The sequence below is a fragment of the Alosa pseudoharengus genome, unplaced genomic scaffold (assembly GCF_046254945.1).
Source record: "Alosa pseudoharengus isolate Yale_2024_CS ecotype anadromous, Long Island Sound unplaced genomic scaffold, YU_APseudo_1.1 YU_APseudo_1.1_scf_1, whole genome shotgun sequence".
Lineage (NCBI taxonomy): Eukaryota > Metazoa > Chordata > Actinopteri > Clupeiformes > Clupeidae > Alosa > Alosa pseudoharengus.
In genome coordinates, this window is record NW_027468564.1 from 58,324,069 (window position 1) to 58,342,225 (window position 18,157).

Here is an 18,157-nt window from a genome sequence, read left to right on the forward strand (position 1 = left end):
TTTTAAGCATTCTGTCAACAACTGAATTGGTGTAACCTGACACCGCCAGATGGATTGCTTCGCATTTGCTCCGCATATCTGAAGCTCGCGAGATCAGGATGGTCTCACGAGGCTAGAATTGGTGCACACCATGAGTAAAAATGCTATATGATAATAATAAAGATGAAAATGATATTTCAGTGCAAAGGCATCTTGTAGTGCTATTCACATTGTGTGAGCTCTGACCAAGCCTCCAAGTGTAGAAGGTTTAATTAGCGTGCATTTGAGACATTCCAAACCAAATCAGCCCCTTATGGAGAGTGAAAAGTATGACGATGTGTTTGAGACTCACACAAGTAGACAGACATCTCTTTGTTTGATAATTGAATATTTTATTTGACCAAATGCAAACACAGCCACACAGCTCACACTCACAGGTTAGTGTTCTACTCATTGCTCTCCTAAGGCCATCTCGGTTCTCTCTCACTTGTTAATAAAGGAACACAACAAACATTTGCACACAGACCGTCACATAAAACACACACACACACACACACACACACACGTGTGTGTGCACCGTCCCTCTGTACACTGCATGGCAGGGATTATAGGATTTCTTTAAAAGGCAGGTGGGGGTGGGTGGGGTGTTGTAGGATTGGCAAATAGATCTGTCTGTCTCAGTGACACTGAGGTCTTCTTGCACGTAGTCTTCTTGCAGACTAATTCTCTGTGCAAATGAGCCACAATTCCTAACATCTCCCTTTAACACACACACATGGCTCGGCAAAGTGGCCGTCATTAGCTTAGCACTGCAGCAGCCAATTAATTTACAGCAGAGGCTGCACGGCATAGCTGAGAGGAGTTTGTGTGTGAGTGTGTGTGTTTGTGCGCGCGCGTGCATGAGAGGAAGAGAACTACTATGGAGATTGTGTGAAAGCAACTCTAATGTCTGAAAGAAGGCAGAAAGATCACCAACTCAGCTGCTAGAGAGATCAGCAGCTCAGAGGCAGTATAAAGTATAAAGTGGGCATGGCAGTTATGTGTGCATGCATATGCGCCTGTGTGCATGATGTACTGTATAATGCTGCAAAAAGCCAGGGTTGAATTTCTGTCTGATTTTGAAGAAAGTTTTATTCTCTCTCTCTCTCTCAAACTGAGATGTTTTAGGAAGGGGGAGGGGGGCGAGGGGAGGTCTGATTAACGCTCAGACGAAATCAGTGAAGTCGTCCACTGTGGACACCAGTCTCTTGCGCTGCCCTGAGTCGGGGTTGGAGCCTGAGCCGCTCTGCTGGTGGGCAGCCTTGCTCTGCATGGAGCCGTGGCTCTGGGTGAGGGAGATCCCCGGAGTGGCCCGGGACTGGATCTCCTCCTGAGCCTGGAGCCAGAGGGGAGGGAACACCGCTCACAAACAACACACCAACAACACAGCGTCTGAGTGACAAGTATAAGTATAAGTATATATACTCTTTTGATCCCGTGAGGGTTTCCGTTGTCCGGTAATTACCGGACATTGGCCGGGAAAAAAATGAAACGACAAAATTAAATCTCTCCGGTCAAATTGTCCGATTGAAATTGGCTAATAATCCCGTCCCCTAATGCAATCTGAATTTGAGAATAAGCCTTAATATGTAAACCTATATTATACGTCCTCTGGCTATGTTTTTAAATGAACAGGCTCTACCGTTTGAAAAGTAAGCTATTAAACAACACGCATAGCCTATGCTGCATTTCAAATAGAAAGCGCACGCTTAAAACATCCATGTTAAACAACGAACAAATGAGTGAGGCGGTTCAAACATGGCCAGGCCCAGGCAGACTAGCCTTAAAAGTTTTTTCAGAGGCCAGACGCGATGGATGATGATAAATTGGTAACGTCTGAAGCCTCAGATGTTCGGTCAACTCCACCACCACCAGATAAAAAGCAGAAGTGTCGGGCGTATCTGTCGGAATCAGTGACATTGGAAGTGGAGTTGCAGGGGGTGCGGCCGCTCCAAGACACTGTCATTCTCTGTCTACACTGGATATGCAAAGTGTTCTTTACCCAAAGCATACAGTAGGCCTATGCGTTCTCTCTATGATCTGCAGGGTTAGGGCCTCCTCGACGAGGCGATTACTGGTCCGCGGATAATTTCTGGCACAATTAAACGGTATCATTGAACCGCGGCCGAAAGAAAAAGAAACTAAACATTTCCCAGAATAGGAAACATTTCTTAATTTATTGTTATCAAATAAAGAGGCATAGCATTAGGGGGTAGTGGTGTGAGCGGTCATTCTTGTGTGTGCGCATCTGTGTAAGTTAAACAGTCACCACTGGGAATAACGTGGGTAGCAGCAACAAACAACGTAGCCTTTTTAAAACAACGAACGAAGCGGACTCTTGCTGTCCATGAAAAGATACTGGCTAGATCTTGTTAGGCATGTTTAAATTAGGCTAATGAACATGTTGCATTCTATATAGCCTGATTATGTCATTCTTTAAGCTACATAGCCTGTTTCCAGTTTTCCTCAATTTTACTAATTAAGGCATATCATCAAAATGTCGAAACCTCTGCCGGTCACTTTGACCGGCACCATTTTTTTCTAGCGGAAACTCTGCTGCATTTATCCCAATCCGTGAATTAGTGAAACAGACACAGCACACAGTGTACACACAGTGAGGTAAAGCACACACTAATCCCGGCACAGTGAGCTGCCTGCATCAATAGCGGCGCTCGGGGAGCAGTGAGGGGTTAGGTGCCTTGCTCAAGGGCACTTCAGCCGCGCCTACTGGTCGGGTTCGAACCGGCAACCCTCCGTCCGAAGTCCGAAGTGCTAACCAGTGGGCCACGGCTGCCCCAAATACATGAAAATACTGGCAAATACATGAAAGCATTGGCCTCCCTGTAGCTTCTAGAAAGGTCTGTTTGTTTATATAAGAAGGAGAGGACAGAGAGGAGGTGAGGAGAGGAAGAGAGGAGGTGAGGAGAGGACGAGAGGAGGTGAGGAGAGGAGAGGACAGAGGAGAGGAAGAGAGGAGGTGAGGAGAGGAAGAGAGGAGGTGAGGAGAGGAAGAGAGGAGGTGAGGAGAGGAGAGGACAGAGGAGAGGACAGAGAGGAGGTGAGGAGAGGAAGAGAGGAGGTGAGGAGAGGAAGAGAGGAGGTGAGGAGAGGAAGAGAGGAGGTGAGGAGAGGACAGAGGAGGTGAGGAGGACAGAGGAGAGGAAGAGAGGAGGTGAGGAGAAGAGAGGACAGAGAGGAGGTGAGGAGAGGAAGAGAGGAGGTGAGGAGAGGATAGAGGAGGAGGATAGAAGTGTTTGCAGACTCAAATGACGGCCTACCCGAGTGCGGATCCGTTTGATGTGTCGCAGTCTGGCCAGCCATTTGGAGGCGTAGGCGTCGGAGGGGTTGGCACGGTACTGATGGACTAAAGACGCCATCTGAAAGGCGCCCAAACGGGCGGGAGAAGAAACAGGGAGTGTTACTCGTTCACTCATCACTCAGGCCATGACAAGCCCCGCCCAACTCAGCCTCCCTTCCCTCCAATGCACTCTGCTGCTCCTCAAAAGACACTCTTCAGAAGATGAGCTCCACTCAAAAAAGTTCCTGTCAGTTGGGCTATGCTTGTTGTCTGGAGCCGTCTCAGCCAGTCCAATATTAATATTCAACATTTGATCTAATCTAATCAGCAGCGTGGAGCTTGCAGTTACTCGGAAAAAAGAAAGAAAAAAAAAAACTTCTCCTGGCCTCCACTGACCCATGTCATTAAGTGGACATAAAGCGGCTGGGTTGTGTGTGAGCTGCAGAGAATGTGCTCTGTCTCTGGTTGTGTGTGTGTGTATGTGTGTGTGTGTGTGTGTGTGTGTACGTGTGTGAGCTGCAGTGTGTGTGTGTGTGTGTGTGTGTGTGTGTGTGTGTGTGTGTGTGTGTGTGAGCTGCAGTGTGTGTGTGTGTGTGTGTGTGTGTGTGTGAGCTGTGGTGTGTGTGTGTGTGTGTGTGTGTGTGTGTGTGTGTGTGTGTGTGTGTGAGCTGCAGTGTGTGTGTGTGTGTGTGTGTGAGCTGCAGTGTGTGCTCTCTCTACGAGGACACAGTGGGGGTGAGTCAGCATGCGGCCGCAGATGAGCTCAGACACACTGCTGCATATTTATCACTATGGATGGGAAGACACCAGGCTTTCAGTCACCTCTCTGTCTCTAATTACTCTGGTTTACTCTCTCTCTGTGTGTGTGTGTGTGTGTGTGTGTGTGTGTGTGTGTGTGTGTGTGTGTGTGTGTGTGTGTGTGTGCAAACGAGTTCTCTGAAGGTCACCTTCAGTTTGAGACAAAGGGTTTGTCACACAAAATTGTCACAAAATCAAGACATTCCATTCCATCCATCCTTCCAAGCAGCAGTCAACTAAAATATTGGAGAAATGCAAAGCTAGTGTTACACGAGAAAGCAGAAATCACTCACATTGGCATGTAAGGCCATCTGCCGGACCAGCAGCGGAAGATTCCGGTCTGATACAATTTTGGCCACGCTGGTGTCCACCAACCCCTCCAGATCTGATTGACCAAAATGAGAAGTGAGAAATTAGGAGATTGATCTGGGGTGTCGTTCTGTTAATGATGGGATGTATTCCTACTGCACTACTTCTACTATGTCTTCCTGACAGCACAATCATCTCTCTCTCTCTCTTGGGCTTTATGACAATAACATTCTAATGCTTTCATTTTTCTATCATTAATCAATATCAATTCAGTCCATTCCCCCTCTCACCATCACCATCACATGAGGCTGTTTCTCATTAGTCTCTCCTGCCCTCAGAAACTCATCATTGTTCTGACTCACCTTTGCGACACTGCAGTGTGACCAGGTTACTGTCGTAGTCCAGGGGCTTGATGACCACCTCCACAAAGTTAAATTGACCCTGTGGAACAAAGGTAATGAGGAAAAAAAATGTCTGGGTATTTTGTGTGTGTATGTGTGTGTGTGTGTATGTGTGAGAAAGAGAGAGAGAGAGAAAGAGAGAGAGAGAGAGAGAGAGATAGAGATAGAGATAGAGATAGAGATAGAGAGAGAGAGAGAGAGAGAGAGATTGGGGGCATTTCTGTGACTGCATCTCGTACCTTGATGGTGCCTAGCTTGTACTCCTCAGTGGAATCATTGTAGACCACGACCACAAAATCATTCCCGATGTGTCTCTTCTTGTTGCAGCAGCCTTTATCCGATTCCCTGTTGGGCATGAGCGTGGCGATGTGGAAGATGGCTGCAGGGGAGGTGAACCAGAAGACAGGCTTAGTCAGAAGCACAAATCTCTTCAGATCACCATCCAGGGCAGCAGGGCCACCTTGTGTTCTTAAAGCAACAAAACTGTCAACATGTGAACATATTACGCACTAAACTTTAATGTAGAAATACAAGCGCTAAACTCTAACATCATGACACAATTAAAACACATTAAAAATATAAATTGCTACATAATGCATACACCAAGCAATACCATGGAAGAGCTCACTAGTGAAGCAGAAGAGCTGCAGCATGAGGATAACTGGACACTAACTGGACACACATTGAGCAGTAAAGATTTCCTAAAGAGCAGCAGGAGTGAGAGAAGAGTACTGGTGGTTGACCAGACACGAGCACACACTGAGCGCAAGCCCCTCCCTCACCCTGCATAATGTCGTCATGCCAACAGTACGTAAACTCCCCGTCGTCCCCGTACTGGTCCAGGCCGCCCAGGAAGATCTGGTCAGGGTCGCAGTCCTTCAGATGGATGAGTTTGCCCAGGCCTGTCAGGAACTGCGCGTAGCGGTTGGAGCCGTACTCATTGGACAGGATGGCCACCTCGTTATTCACCTGCAGCGGCAGCAGAGGCCGGCCGAGGAGGACACGTGTCAAGAGCACTGGTCATCACGGGAGAGCCGCCTGAGCTCTGAGCTTTTTAGTGTAAACGTCTAACAGAAGACATGCGGCCGTTGCTATTTTCTAGGCCTGTTTCCTAGAGAAGGATCAGGCCTAGACTTGAACAAAGCTTTATCTATGTATATAGCACATTGAGACAGAGGTTAGGAGAGCCATCACAGACAAATGTATATCCATACAGTGCAATAGGTACAGTATATACGTATATATAATAAATACCTTCTTGCATATTAAGTTTCATCTTAAAATCTTTGCAAAACTGACCTGAAACCCCAAGATCCCCATGTCTACATGTGGCAGACCAGGTATAATTATATAACATATATGATTTTTACCTGTCCCGCTCCCACAAACACCACCCCAATCTCACCTGTCCCACTCCCACAAACACAAACACCACCCAATCTCACCTGTCCCGCTCCCACAAACACAAACACCACCCCAATCTCACCTGTCCTGCTCCCACAAACACCACCCCAATCTCACCTGTCCTGCTCCCACAAACACCACCCCAATCTCACCTGTCCTGCTCCCACAAACACCACCCCAATCTCACCTATCCTGCTCCCACAAACACCACCCCAATCTCACCTGTCCCGCTCCCACTCCCACAAACACCACCCCAATCTCACCTGTCCCACTCCCACAAACACCACCCCAATCTTATGGGTGTCATACGGGGGCATCTGGTCCAGCACCTTCACGGCTCTGTCAATCAACTGTGATTAAAGACAAACAAGGTTGTAAGCATGTATTCACAGCTCACAGTATTCACAGAACTGGGTTTGTCAAAGAGGCTTTACAGCCATAGTATTGAACATAACAGCTCAGCTTTAAAGTGTTGTCTAGTAAAAACATGTAGACTGAGATGCTGTTAGCAGATCACTGTTGGTTTTATTAAAGGCTGTAAACTAGCAGCAAGGCTAATTTCCCCACTGTGTAGTTAGTTATCGGAGCACATAAACATGGATGGATGTTGATATAGCAGCATATGGCTAGGGGCTTACCTGGGATTTAGGTAACAGGAGAGGCTTGTTGGCCTCGTTGCCAAAAAATGGGGAATGATAAAGCTGCAAGAAGACAAAACTGTGGACAGCAAGAAGAGGAGACAAAGTCAATGCAAATCCCCAAAGCAGCACAAACATGAGATATCTAGTAAATAATAAGTTATTCTGCTAGAATATCCTATCTGGCAGAAATCCTACTTAGACGTGGAGAAATCATAATCAGTTCTTGTTTAAGCCTGCATCGGTAGCTAGAATATGAGCTCCAAAGGTTGCAATCTAATCAAGCACTCTCTGATTCATTGTCACACTTATTTCAGAAGAATGAAGATGTTATTGTAAGTGAATGAGTGTGTTACTTCAATTCAATCCAATTCTGATTGAAACTGGCAGTGTTAGTCAAACTTAACTGACACTTTTGTTTCCAAAATAAATCATAAACATGTGACAGATATTTGAAATGACACAATAAGACTGTAAATTGCAAAGTGGAAAAATAGCTGTTCTGGGGAGTTTATCAATCATCTTTGATATGCAAGAGAAGACAGGTGAAGGACACCTTCCATTCTGAAGTTTCCACCTTTATGTCAATACAGTAAGTCTTCCCTCATCATTTCAAAACACATCAAAAAAGAATACACCAAGACAGAATAACTAAAAGATGTATGTAGTGTGTGCCTCCAGGAAAATGAGTAAATAAAAGAATAAATGGAAAATGGGAATAACATTAGTACATGCATACAATACAGTGGCTGGAACAGGGGTGCAAGTGTAGGAGTCCACAGTCTATCGATCTAGCTACCTGGCTGCAGAAACTCGAGCTAGCTAGCACCGATTTCTTTCATACCGACAGTACTCGATGACCTTGAGAAAACAGAAATCTATGTTAAAAAATCGCTGGAGTTGTTCTTTAAGATGAGAGGAAACATGTTTAAGGTGACATGAGACCAAAATAGTGGGGGTTTTTTTGGGCTAACCCTGAAAGTGCAAATGGACCAGTGCAGAGAAAACACCAGGCTGGGCAGATTTGTCTCGTCTGCAGGAACTGGGAAACATTGATAATCTAAGAGAGAGAATGGAAATAATGGGAATCTACACCATACCACACAAACACCTGTTACAGTCTGTTGTAAAGCTAAGGCTTTGGAGAGGACTGCCCACGACACAGAGCTAAAGCAACACTGGAGCCGCTCAAACACAGGAAAGGGAAATATTCTAGAATGGCTTAGTTAAAGCTGTGGATCAAAATCCTACAGACAATCTATTGGCTCTCCAGTCTGAGACCCCCTCCATCCCTAGATGCTCTATAAATCCTACCTACTGTAGAAGAATGAGGAAATCAGTGCAGAACACTGTGTAGAGATGGCACTGCCTCACTTCAAATGAATGAAGGCAGTCATAGCCACATACCAATTATTAATGTATCGGAGTTGAATACTTATGCAAGCAGAATAACATCATTTATGTGTATGTATTCAATGTATTAATTCTTACTTTTGGTAAACAAATAACTTATTTTGCCCTTAGGAATATCAACAGTTCAAGTGTTCCAAGTGTAATTCTGCAAGCCACTGTATATAGGTATAATTTAACCACTTTACTGTACATAAAATACATTTAGATGTTTAATAATATGGTACTGCAGCTAAGCATCTCTCCACTGTAGACTGTGGAGTGCTTCTTCAGATTTTGTTGACTGATGACAAGCTACATGCTCCGATGGGTGGAAGAAGCAGAAATGATCCAAGCAGAGTTGCTTCAACAGACATGAAATTTGTTGAACAAATTTGTTGAACATATTCTATTTCTAATTGAATTAAACTAAATACCAGGGGCCGTATTCACAAAGCCTTTTATCTTACCATTAGGAGTACTCCTAAATCGCACTAAAAGATTTTAGCTAGGAGTTTTCTCTTAAAAGTTATTCACAAAGCCTTTCAGATCTACTCTTAGTAAGGAAAAATTACAACTCCTAAACTAAGAGTGAGTCTTCGTTGCTATAGATGACATCATTACTCATGCACGAGCTTGACTGAAGTGACCACCTTGATTGGCTGATGATTGTAACGCGGGAATGATTCCAAACACCTTAAGATGATGAGTGACAGGTGACAGGTCTGAGAATGCGTGCGCTACACAAGTAGTGCGAAGGACGGAAGATGATGAATAACTGAATAAAAAGACCTAGCCTAAATGGATAAAGAGTAAGACAAAACAAATAGCATAGTAGCCTAATAAAACATAGGCCTACGGATTGATGCAGTACGCTAGGCTATCTTTGCAACATTATTAAATTAATGTGTCACCATATGCCTACGTTTGCAAAGAGGAGAACATTTTAATTTGATTCACAATGAAACGTTACATTTAATTTACATGTTGACAATGAGTATTTTTGGTTGTTGTTGGTGGCGTTATAGCATCCCTTTTATGCCTACAATGCAAAATTGTTCCCTCGCGATTGGAAGCTCCTGTTGCGCATACCCATTTCAAAACATCGCAACGTGAAATGCCACAAAAAGCTGTTTGTGAATAGGTCTTAGTGAGTTAGGAGTCCTCTCGACTTCTTTTAGGCCGTCCCAGACTTAGGTGCTACTTTTAGGTCTAAAATGCTTCGTGAATTACTTTTTGTGAAACAAATTAGGAGTCCTAAAGTTAGTTGCACCTAAATTCGCCACTTAGGAGCTACTTTTAGCCTTAAAATTCTTTGTGAATACGGCCCCTGGGCTATTGAAAGTTTTACTGCAACCATTGAAAAGAGATCCCAACTCCAGGCACCAATTGTGAGTGGCAATTAATAAGTTCAACAGCATTAATCCACAAATGAAGCCAAATTAAATATAATTATGATACACTCCACAAATTTCACATTCAATTATGACAATCACTTATAGTTGGGTTAGAAGGGTTGTGCTGATTAACACCAATGGTTGAAATTTGAGTCACTTCATGTTCTTCTATATTGAAAAAAATAAATAAACAAATAGATAACTAAACTGTCAACTGGAGTGATGCTACCCTACAGCTCTGGATAAAACAAGTTTGTTGTGTCCCCGGTCTTAGTTGAAACTTTTGCACTCCTACGCAATTTCCACGTAACTGTGCTCTGATCTCATCAAACGTTTAAAAACTGCCAAAGGCCACTGGCACGCTGGCCTGTGATATCTCATGTCAATTCCCCTTGCTTCCTTAGTAGCTGATCTCTACCCACTTGTGTTCCACACTGCTGCTGCTGTTGTGTGACATGTGGAGGGGGAAACTGAGCATTCAGCTGATAAATTAATGACTGAGAGGGTCACTTGTTGTACACAGCATAATCAAGGGATGTGATGGACTGTTTTGTGTACAGCAGGCTTGTGCAAAATTCCAGAATTGAATTGAAACTGGCTCTTAAATTCCAATTCAATTCTTGAATTGTACTTGCATTTCAATTAAGGTAGCAAACAGGAAGCAGAATTGCAATTCGAATTGTGCACAACCCTCGTGTACACATCATAACCAAGGGATGTGATGGGCTGTTTTGTGCACACAGCATAACCAAGGGATGTGATGGGCTGTTTTGTGCACACAACATAACCAAGGGATGTGTTCGGCTGTTTGTGGAGGGAACACGCTCGGGAGTTTGGTCATGCTACTGAACTCTGGTTATTCATTATGTGCTTTTCTGACAAATGTGCATTTCACCAGCCAAACTTATTAAAAGTTTTATTTAATCATTTTCCTGTTGCTGTCAAGGAGTTGTCTGTCATAACAAACTTCACTTCATAGCTTCGCCCCCAATTAATTGTAAAAACGGCAAAAAAATGTATGCCCATTCATTGAATTCATCTTTAATTAATTAAAAGCACATCAAAATCAGACCTTTCAGCAATATAAAAGTCCTACCATCAATAGATGAATTTCCTTTAGCCAGATTAGACTGAAATCATCTCAAACGAAGCACTGGGAAAAGGGTCTCCAGACTAATCTTCAAAGACCCAGAAGTGGGAAAGGGGAAATAAATGGGCACCGCACTATTCACACACAAGCCTTTGCTCACTGACACTCATCAGGGGGAAAAAAACACAACGTGCCAAATCCCTTTAGTTGAGAGAATGAATGAACAAAGTGGCTGACAGTAGAAAAAGGAGAGGAAGGGAAATGGCCTGGACAAGAGAAGAGGCCCATTATAGGGCTTCCACACAGAGCTGACAGAGTGGACGTGATCTAATGCAGCCTGCTGTTCCACTGGAGCTCTCCAGCAGGCCGAGCGCCTCCTGACCCTCCTGCGCACTGCCATCGGCTCGTCGGCCCCTCACTCCAGAGACTAACACCTCCACTAACGGCTCCCATCTGCCAATACAATAATCATCGGAAGGAAAAGCACTGGGCTGCGCGGCACAGACGCACACAGCGGTGGCCTCGGCTCACCCTGACAGCAGCAGCTCAGAATAGAACAGCAGCCACGCAAGCGCTGCCACATGACCTCCACCGAGAAGACGCCGCATCTCAGTTTGGGTCAGAGCCTAAACTTCTCCCAACAACCTCCACGTTCAGCTAGTGCACGGTGTGCCGGCACTCTCGGTCAGTGTCAGCTGTCAGCTCTGGCCATTAAGCCCAGCCCGTTTCCTGCCTCCCTGCCCTGGTGGGATGCCAAGCCGTGTCAGCCGTGTCAGCTCCACAGTCCCTATCTTCCCCTCCGTCCATTACATATCAAATGGTGATTTTTCTGACAGATATTGCGATTGTGAGCTGATTTGCGATATAGAAGTCAAGCCTCAGTTCAATATTCCAAATTTTGCTTTGAGTCCACTTCAGCTGATTGGTACCTACTGTAGTGCATGAGAAGCACAGAGCTCCTGTGAGGTGAGCTTCATCGTCTGCCACACATGGAGGATGAAATGACATGTGACATGTGACCAGATTAGCCCAGGGGACAGAGCTGAGGCCTGCGCCATTAGCAGCAGCTTCTGTGATTAGCTAATTGCATTTGTTCAAACTGCGATTTCATGTAAAAATTGATTAATTCTGCCGGCCTACAATCCAGGCACCTGTGCAACAAGAGAGCCACTGAGTGAGGCACATCAGGGCCACATCTGGGCCACATCAGTGTTCCAGTCAGCTTAGACCAGGTGGGTACCTTATCCCAGCTCCAGGGAATATCTTGCATTGTGCTGTTAGGCTGAGGCAGAAAGCAAGATAGATGAGTGTAATTTCTATGCAATTCCTCTGGCAGTAAAGCATGGAGAACAAGTCATTGTGATGGCGGGGGGGAAAAAAAGAGAAATTTTGACGCGTCCATACAAATGACTGAGGTGATGGATGCAGACAGGAGGCAGTGTGGCCCACAGGGGCCCATAAGTGGCTGTTTATGGAGACGAATGAGCTCAAATCACGCTGCTATTGCTTTACGGAGCAGATCAGTCACTCCGCTGAGTGATCAAGGAGTTAGAAAATCAACTGAAAGGTATTATTTGAGAACAAAAAACCTACAACAGCTCTCTGCAGTGGCAAAAAAGAACAAAACATTGTCCCAACATGCTGAATGGCTTTCATTGTGTTAAGAGCGTTAACACCAATGAGGGCTAATTAGTGGGCCATTTAGAGCTTTTCAAGGGTGATGCATCTAGCACAGCTGTTAAAAAGACACAGGCAATCAAAAGTAATGTGAAGGAAACTGCTTGTTTTCTCAGAGCAGACATCTTCCTACATCTGACAATGTGACTGGATTATGCATTCTAGCGCTCCCTACCCCAGCACACAGAGACTGAGCTGTCCTGTCACATCGCATCGGTCAGCGCTGCAGCGGGACTCACCTGGGGCTGAGTCCACTGGCCTTCTCAGAGTTGGAGGGTCCAGGCCTGTTGTGGTACGAGTCTCTGTCCATCTTCCTTTCTCGGCGGGAGGAGGGGGCTGAAACCGAGATGGTGTGGCCGCGAGGCCGGTGACCACTGGGAGAGACGGGCCCCGGCTGTGGCTGGGCAGGACACTCCAGACGCATGCGAGGCGCCGAGGAGGACGAGGACACGCTAGCGCCTCCACTCACCCCTCCTCCCGCTGACGCCGTTGTTGCCGTGGTTGCCATTGTTGCCGTTGTTGCCGAGTCACCCTGGCCCAGCACCTCGCTGCCACTGACCTCCCGCTCCCCCGGGGCCTTGACCTCCACAGGGGGGCGCACGCCAGGCGCGTCGCCCACCCCGGTCCCAGACTCGGCAGCGGCCTTGGCGAAGGCCTCTGGTAAGGTCTGGAGCTCCGGCGAGGAGCTGGACTTGTTGAGCGTCTGGGAGTGGGGGAAAGGCAGGTCGGCGTCCTGCGGCCCAGTCGGGGAGAGCGCCAGGGGGGGCTGGTCAATGGGAATGGCCCCCTCACTCACCTCCTCCAGGGTGGACTTCTCATCATCCTGACTGGAGCTGGACGATGACTGGAGGCAAAAAGAAGAAATGAAAATAAAAAAACAGAAACAAATAAGCTCACTTGCTGTTGCTTTCCAATTATTCATTTAAAACCGTGATCTTTGCTTTATGCTAATCGGCAGCAAATGTGCAGGGAAAGTGATTTATTAACTAATTCCACGGAGCCCTATGGCTATCCACATGGAGCTTGTGGCATTTGGGTTTCCTACGTGTGAGAGAGGCGTCAGGGGGTTACCTGTTGGATTTGTTGGATAGAACAAAATTCAACCTGACATTTTCACTATGCAAACTGGTTTCTCCTGTGCAGGTGTGAACCCCTCCCTTACAGGGAAGCTACACCAGGCATGTAACTGAAGCGATCTGTTCGCGACGCTTAAAATCCATTTTAGACAAATGGTCTATTTTTTGCAAGCGTACGCGCCGCTATCACGTCTGGTGTAGCTACTTCCATTGATTATAGTGGCCGCTAAATGTTGCAGCAGACGCTGCGCAACCGGAACACTTCAGTTACGCGCCTGGTGTAGCTTTGCCCTTAAGAGTCCTGTGTCCTCTGATTGGTTGGCTCTGGCTCGGTCCCTTACCCTGCTGAGCGGGACAGTGGTGCTCTTGCTGAACTTGTCGGCACTCATGAAGATGGGCTCTGAGGGCATGGCCTCAAACTCCTCCAGCTCAGCAGTCTCTCCACCTCTCACACCCGCACCCTCCTCCAACACCACCACTGAGTCTACAGGGCCGAGAGAGAGAGAGAGAGAGAGAGAGAGACAGGGAGAGAGAGAGAGAGAGAGAGAGGGAGAGAGAGGGGGGAGAGAGACAGGGAGAGAGAGAGAGACAGAGAGAGGGAGAGAGAGAGAGAGACAGGGAGAGAGAGAGGTACAGAGAGAGAGACAGGGAGAAGGAGAGACAGGGAGAGAGAGAGAGGGAGGGAGAGAGAGAGAGAGGGAGGGAGAGAGAGAGAGAGGGAGGGAGAGAGAGAGAGTGAGGGAGAGGGAGAGAGAGAGGAGAGAGGGAGAGAGAGAGAGAGAGAGAGAGGGAGGGAAAGGGAGAGAGAGAGAAGGAGAGAGGGAGAGAGAGAGAGGGAGAGAGAGAGAGCATATGATGTCATTGAAGAGCAAGTGTGGCAGGAACTCTGGAATGCCCTATGGTGATAGACCCACACTTATGAACATGCAGAAACACACCAGTACTAAACACATACTAAAGAACCATCATGCATGGACACAAGCATTCTACAGAACATTTAAGACATAATCATCTATTATTGTTTCCATAGATTAGATTTTCAAATGACCTCGACTACCCATGCATAATATTACTATCTACTGCCATAAATCATAGAGAAAGGGGGTTGAAAAAACACACGCAAAAAATACAAAAACACAGACACACACACACACTCTCTCTCTCTCTCCCTCTTTTTCTCTTTCTCTTTCTCACACACATACAGAAGATGGATGAGTGGTCACGCAAGCGGCATCTTCATTGATTGGTTGTCTTCTGGAGAGCAGCATTTGGATTCTGAGCGACACACAGACAATTGAGCAACAGTGGCACAGTCCAGACCTCTTGAGCACTTCGGGACTAAGCCAGCGAGGATGGAGCTCACTACAGCTTCATCCCCCGGGGTGCAAAACAATAACCCAGGAGCACATCAACACAAAATTACAGCAGGAGAGAGAAAAAAAGTGGGGGTGCTGGTCTGGACGTGAAGCCAGCTCCTTTTCACAAGTCTGGATGAGCATGTTACCCAGACAAGATGGAGGAGAGCTCAAATGGCCCTCACTGTTGCCATGCAGGTCACACTCCTCGGAGTTAGAGCACACGGATGGGGAAGGCTGATGGAGTGGAATCAGACTAACAAGATGGAGGGGAGAGAGGCTGGATTAATCAACACAGCTGGGAATCACCACCCATCCCCCTCCCACTCCGCCTCGAGAGCTGGCAGGCAGCTGAGCGATGCTGGAGATGGGATCGGATGGATCGTGGTTTGATTGGTTTTCCCTTGCCGGGGAAAAGAGCAGTTAAAACAAGAAGAATCACTCAGTGAAAAGTTAAGACATGGAGAGAGAGAGAGGAGCGGACAGGCAGCCAGAGGAGAGGAGGCATCGGTGGGGTGTGGGGGGGGGGTGTGGAGGTCCACACGTGGAGTACCTGCCCAGGATATGCTCCTGTGCAACCTGCCCTGTAGCTCAGGCGTCCACAGAGAGGCCAGAGCGCCCACTGCAGAGGGAAGAAGCCAGCCGGCATCACACACACACACACACACACACACACACACACACACACACACACACACAGCGACAGCAAAAAACAGCTCCATACAAAACTCAAAAGGCAAACAAATTAACATGGAATATAGGTACAACATGTGAATAAAACAAGGCAAAGACATCAGATGTGCTGACAGCAATGCAAGACAACACTGGATCTTTCCATAGGATGTGCCTGCGATAACACTCTGATGATGTAGGAACCTATGAGTGGCACATAGGCTCATACTAATCAGATTCATACTCTGAGAGTTGGAGCCCAATACACATGAATTACACATGAGGTTTTGGTTATGCACATCAGACAGACACTGGACCATATGCACAAAGCACATGGAAAGGGTGACTCTGAACAGTACTTGGGTTGTTCTTAGACAACAAAAATAGCCTTTGTTTTGTTATTTGATCCCATGTCTAGTATGGATCTCAAGGAAAAGATTTGGAAGAAACAAAAACAAAGATAAAGAACAAGCCATCAGAAGTGCTTTCACTGGTCGTGCTTGAGGAAAGGCTTCGAAAGGCACAAAAACAGATAAAAGGATCAACGGAGAAAAAAAGAGAACAAAGTTTTCCTGAATGCAGTTTGTTAATGAGTCAGCAAGATACAGCGCTTATAAATTGTGCAGCATGAACAGGAAATAACAGATCTTGTTGGAGTCATCAGGATGCACAATCCAAAGGCATTTTAACATCAAGCTCCTGAGCGCTAGTAGAACGATGAAGAAGAAAAGAATGGTCTTCAAACTTTTCTTATCTTTAAAACTTCTAAATCTTTTGCACATCCAACAGGTGCTGCATATGCTAATGATTAGAACACGCCACTTCACTCACCTCTTCCACAAGAGCCCCATCCTTAGCTGACCCTCAAGCATGTTCACTCTACCTTCTCCAAAGCATCCGTCATGTTGAGGACAAACCTAGCTAACTCTACAGCACACACTCACTATGCATGGGATTGCACAGAATGTCTCCACGAGCGTGTATCCAGGTCGCAAGTGTGTGTGTGTGTGTGTGTGTGTGTGTGTGTGTGTGTGTGTGTGTGTGTGTTTCCTCACCTGTGTTGGAGCGCTGGATGAGCGAGGGCTTGCTGAGGGCTTGCGGCGTGTCTGTGGCGGCGTCCACACTGGTGCTGGTGGGAGCGGCCGGCTCCTTGATGCCCTCCATGGCCATGAGCACGCTGGAGAGCTCCTGCAGCGGCATGTTGCCCAGCTCCGACGAGAACGGGCTGGGAGGGTTCTCCAGACACATCAACCAGCTGGTGTTACCTGCACACACACACACACACACACACACACACAAGGAACCGGTGAGACAAAACTCATGCAAACTCAACTCAAAACTCTGTCTTCACAACGAGTACAAATGGCAATGTAGATTAAGACGATGCGATTTCTTAGGCAGGTATTGACTTGGGACTATATTGGGGCGAAGCACTGCTACTTGGGCGCCGAGATATCACGGAACACATCAGTACTTTCACTCGCCACAGCACGGACAATCTCTAGGAATAACGACTTCAGAGTTACGACTTCCGAGTTGTTACTTACTCACGAGTTAGGAATTACAACTTGCAAGTTTTTAGTTACGACTTCTATGTTACGACTTCCGTGTTACAACTTCTGCGTTACGACTTACTTACTTACTTACAAGTTACTAACTTACGAGTTAGGAATTATGACTTAAGACTTGTTACTTACTTTCGAGTTATTTACTTACAAGTTACTTACAAGTTATGAATTACAACTTGCTAGTATCATTTGTATCGTACGGTATCGTACCGCCCGAGTTGTATGCGCGAACGTGATTTAATTGTCTGGCTTGTAGCACTTTTAGCATGCCAGTTTGTCTTTGTGGACGCCATGGACGCCACCAGGGCAGCAGATGTCTCGGTAGTGCTGGGCGCTTGCCTAGAACACGAGCGCAAGCTTGTGGCTCATCTAAACAACCTACGGGATGATTTACACCTGCATTCATATTCCAGCTTTATCACACTTACAATTTTAATTTCAACAAGTGCTGTGCGTTTTTCTCGAGCCAAGCTACAGGATGATTTACACTTACAGAGGGGGGCAGTAGCTATTGTTATTGTTAGCTACATTAGCCTAGTTAGCAAACCAGCTTGAAAACAAAACTTTATATTATATTTTATATTATATATTATATATATATATATATATAATATAATATTATTATTATATTATATATATAATATATATATATAATATATTATTATATATATAATATAATATTATATTATATTGCACGCACAGCAAGACCGGGCAATGCAAAAATTGGTGACCGGATTAAAACAGCAATGTAATTAAGTGTGTAAGAGCATTTAAAATCGACATTAAATCTACCAACGTAGTACAAATACAGCTCATCTTTATCACAGTTGAACAGTTGAAATTACGACCTAAAGGGGGTGTGTCTCGGTGAAATGTCCGAAGATAGCTGAGAGATTTACACTTTCCAACTCCGGCGGGGGATTTACGAGACAAATGGTTAGATCCATTACTTACAAGTTATTTACTTACTTACAAGTTCTGAGTTACGACTTACTACTTACACCTTATGACTTCCAACTTACTTACAAGTTACTTACTTAAGACTTCCGAGTTACGACTTACGATAT

General features: G+C 45.9%; 1 protein-coding gene across 3 annotated transcripts in view; it reads right to left on the minus strand.

Moving 5' to 3' along the window:
• Window positions 1-350: 350 nt before the first annotated feature.
• The window catches only part of tsc2 (TSC complex subunit 2), a 43,670-nt gene continuing 25,863 nt past the window's right edge, over window positions 351-18,157 (minus strand). For 2 of the 3 annotated variants that reach the window (XM_076295432.1, XM_076295423.1), the window contains 11 exons: window positions 16,578-16,787; window positions 13,837-13,979; window positions 12,659-13,263; window positions 6,867-6,945; window positions 6,492-6,578; window positions 5,607-5,793; window positions 5,064-5,203; window positions 4,786-4,864; window positions 4,408-4,499; window positions 3,297-3,395; window positions 351-1,354 (listed from right to left, as the gene is read on the minus strand). In XM_076295432.1, the coding sequence (XP_076151547.1) occupies window positions 1,184-1,354; window positions 3,297-3,395; window positions 4,408-4,499; window positions 4,786-4,864; window positions 5,064-5,203; window positions 5,607-5,793; window positions 6,492-6,578; window positions 6,867-6,945; window positions 12,659-13,263; window positions 13,837-13,979; window positions 16,578-16,787 (1,892 nt within the window). In that variant the 3' untranslated portion in view covers window positions 351-1,183. Of the gene's footprint in view, window positions 1,355-3,296; window positions 3,396-4,407; window positions 4,500-4,785; window positions 4,865-5,063; window positions 5,204-5,606; window positions 5,794-6,491; window positions 6,579-6,866; window positions 6,946-12,658; window positions 13,264-13,836; window positions 13,980-15,403; window positions 15,473-16,577; window positions 16,788-18,157 lie in introns of all 3 variants that reach the window. The other variant, XM_076295442.1, reaches the window with a different exon arrangement.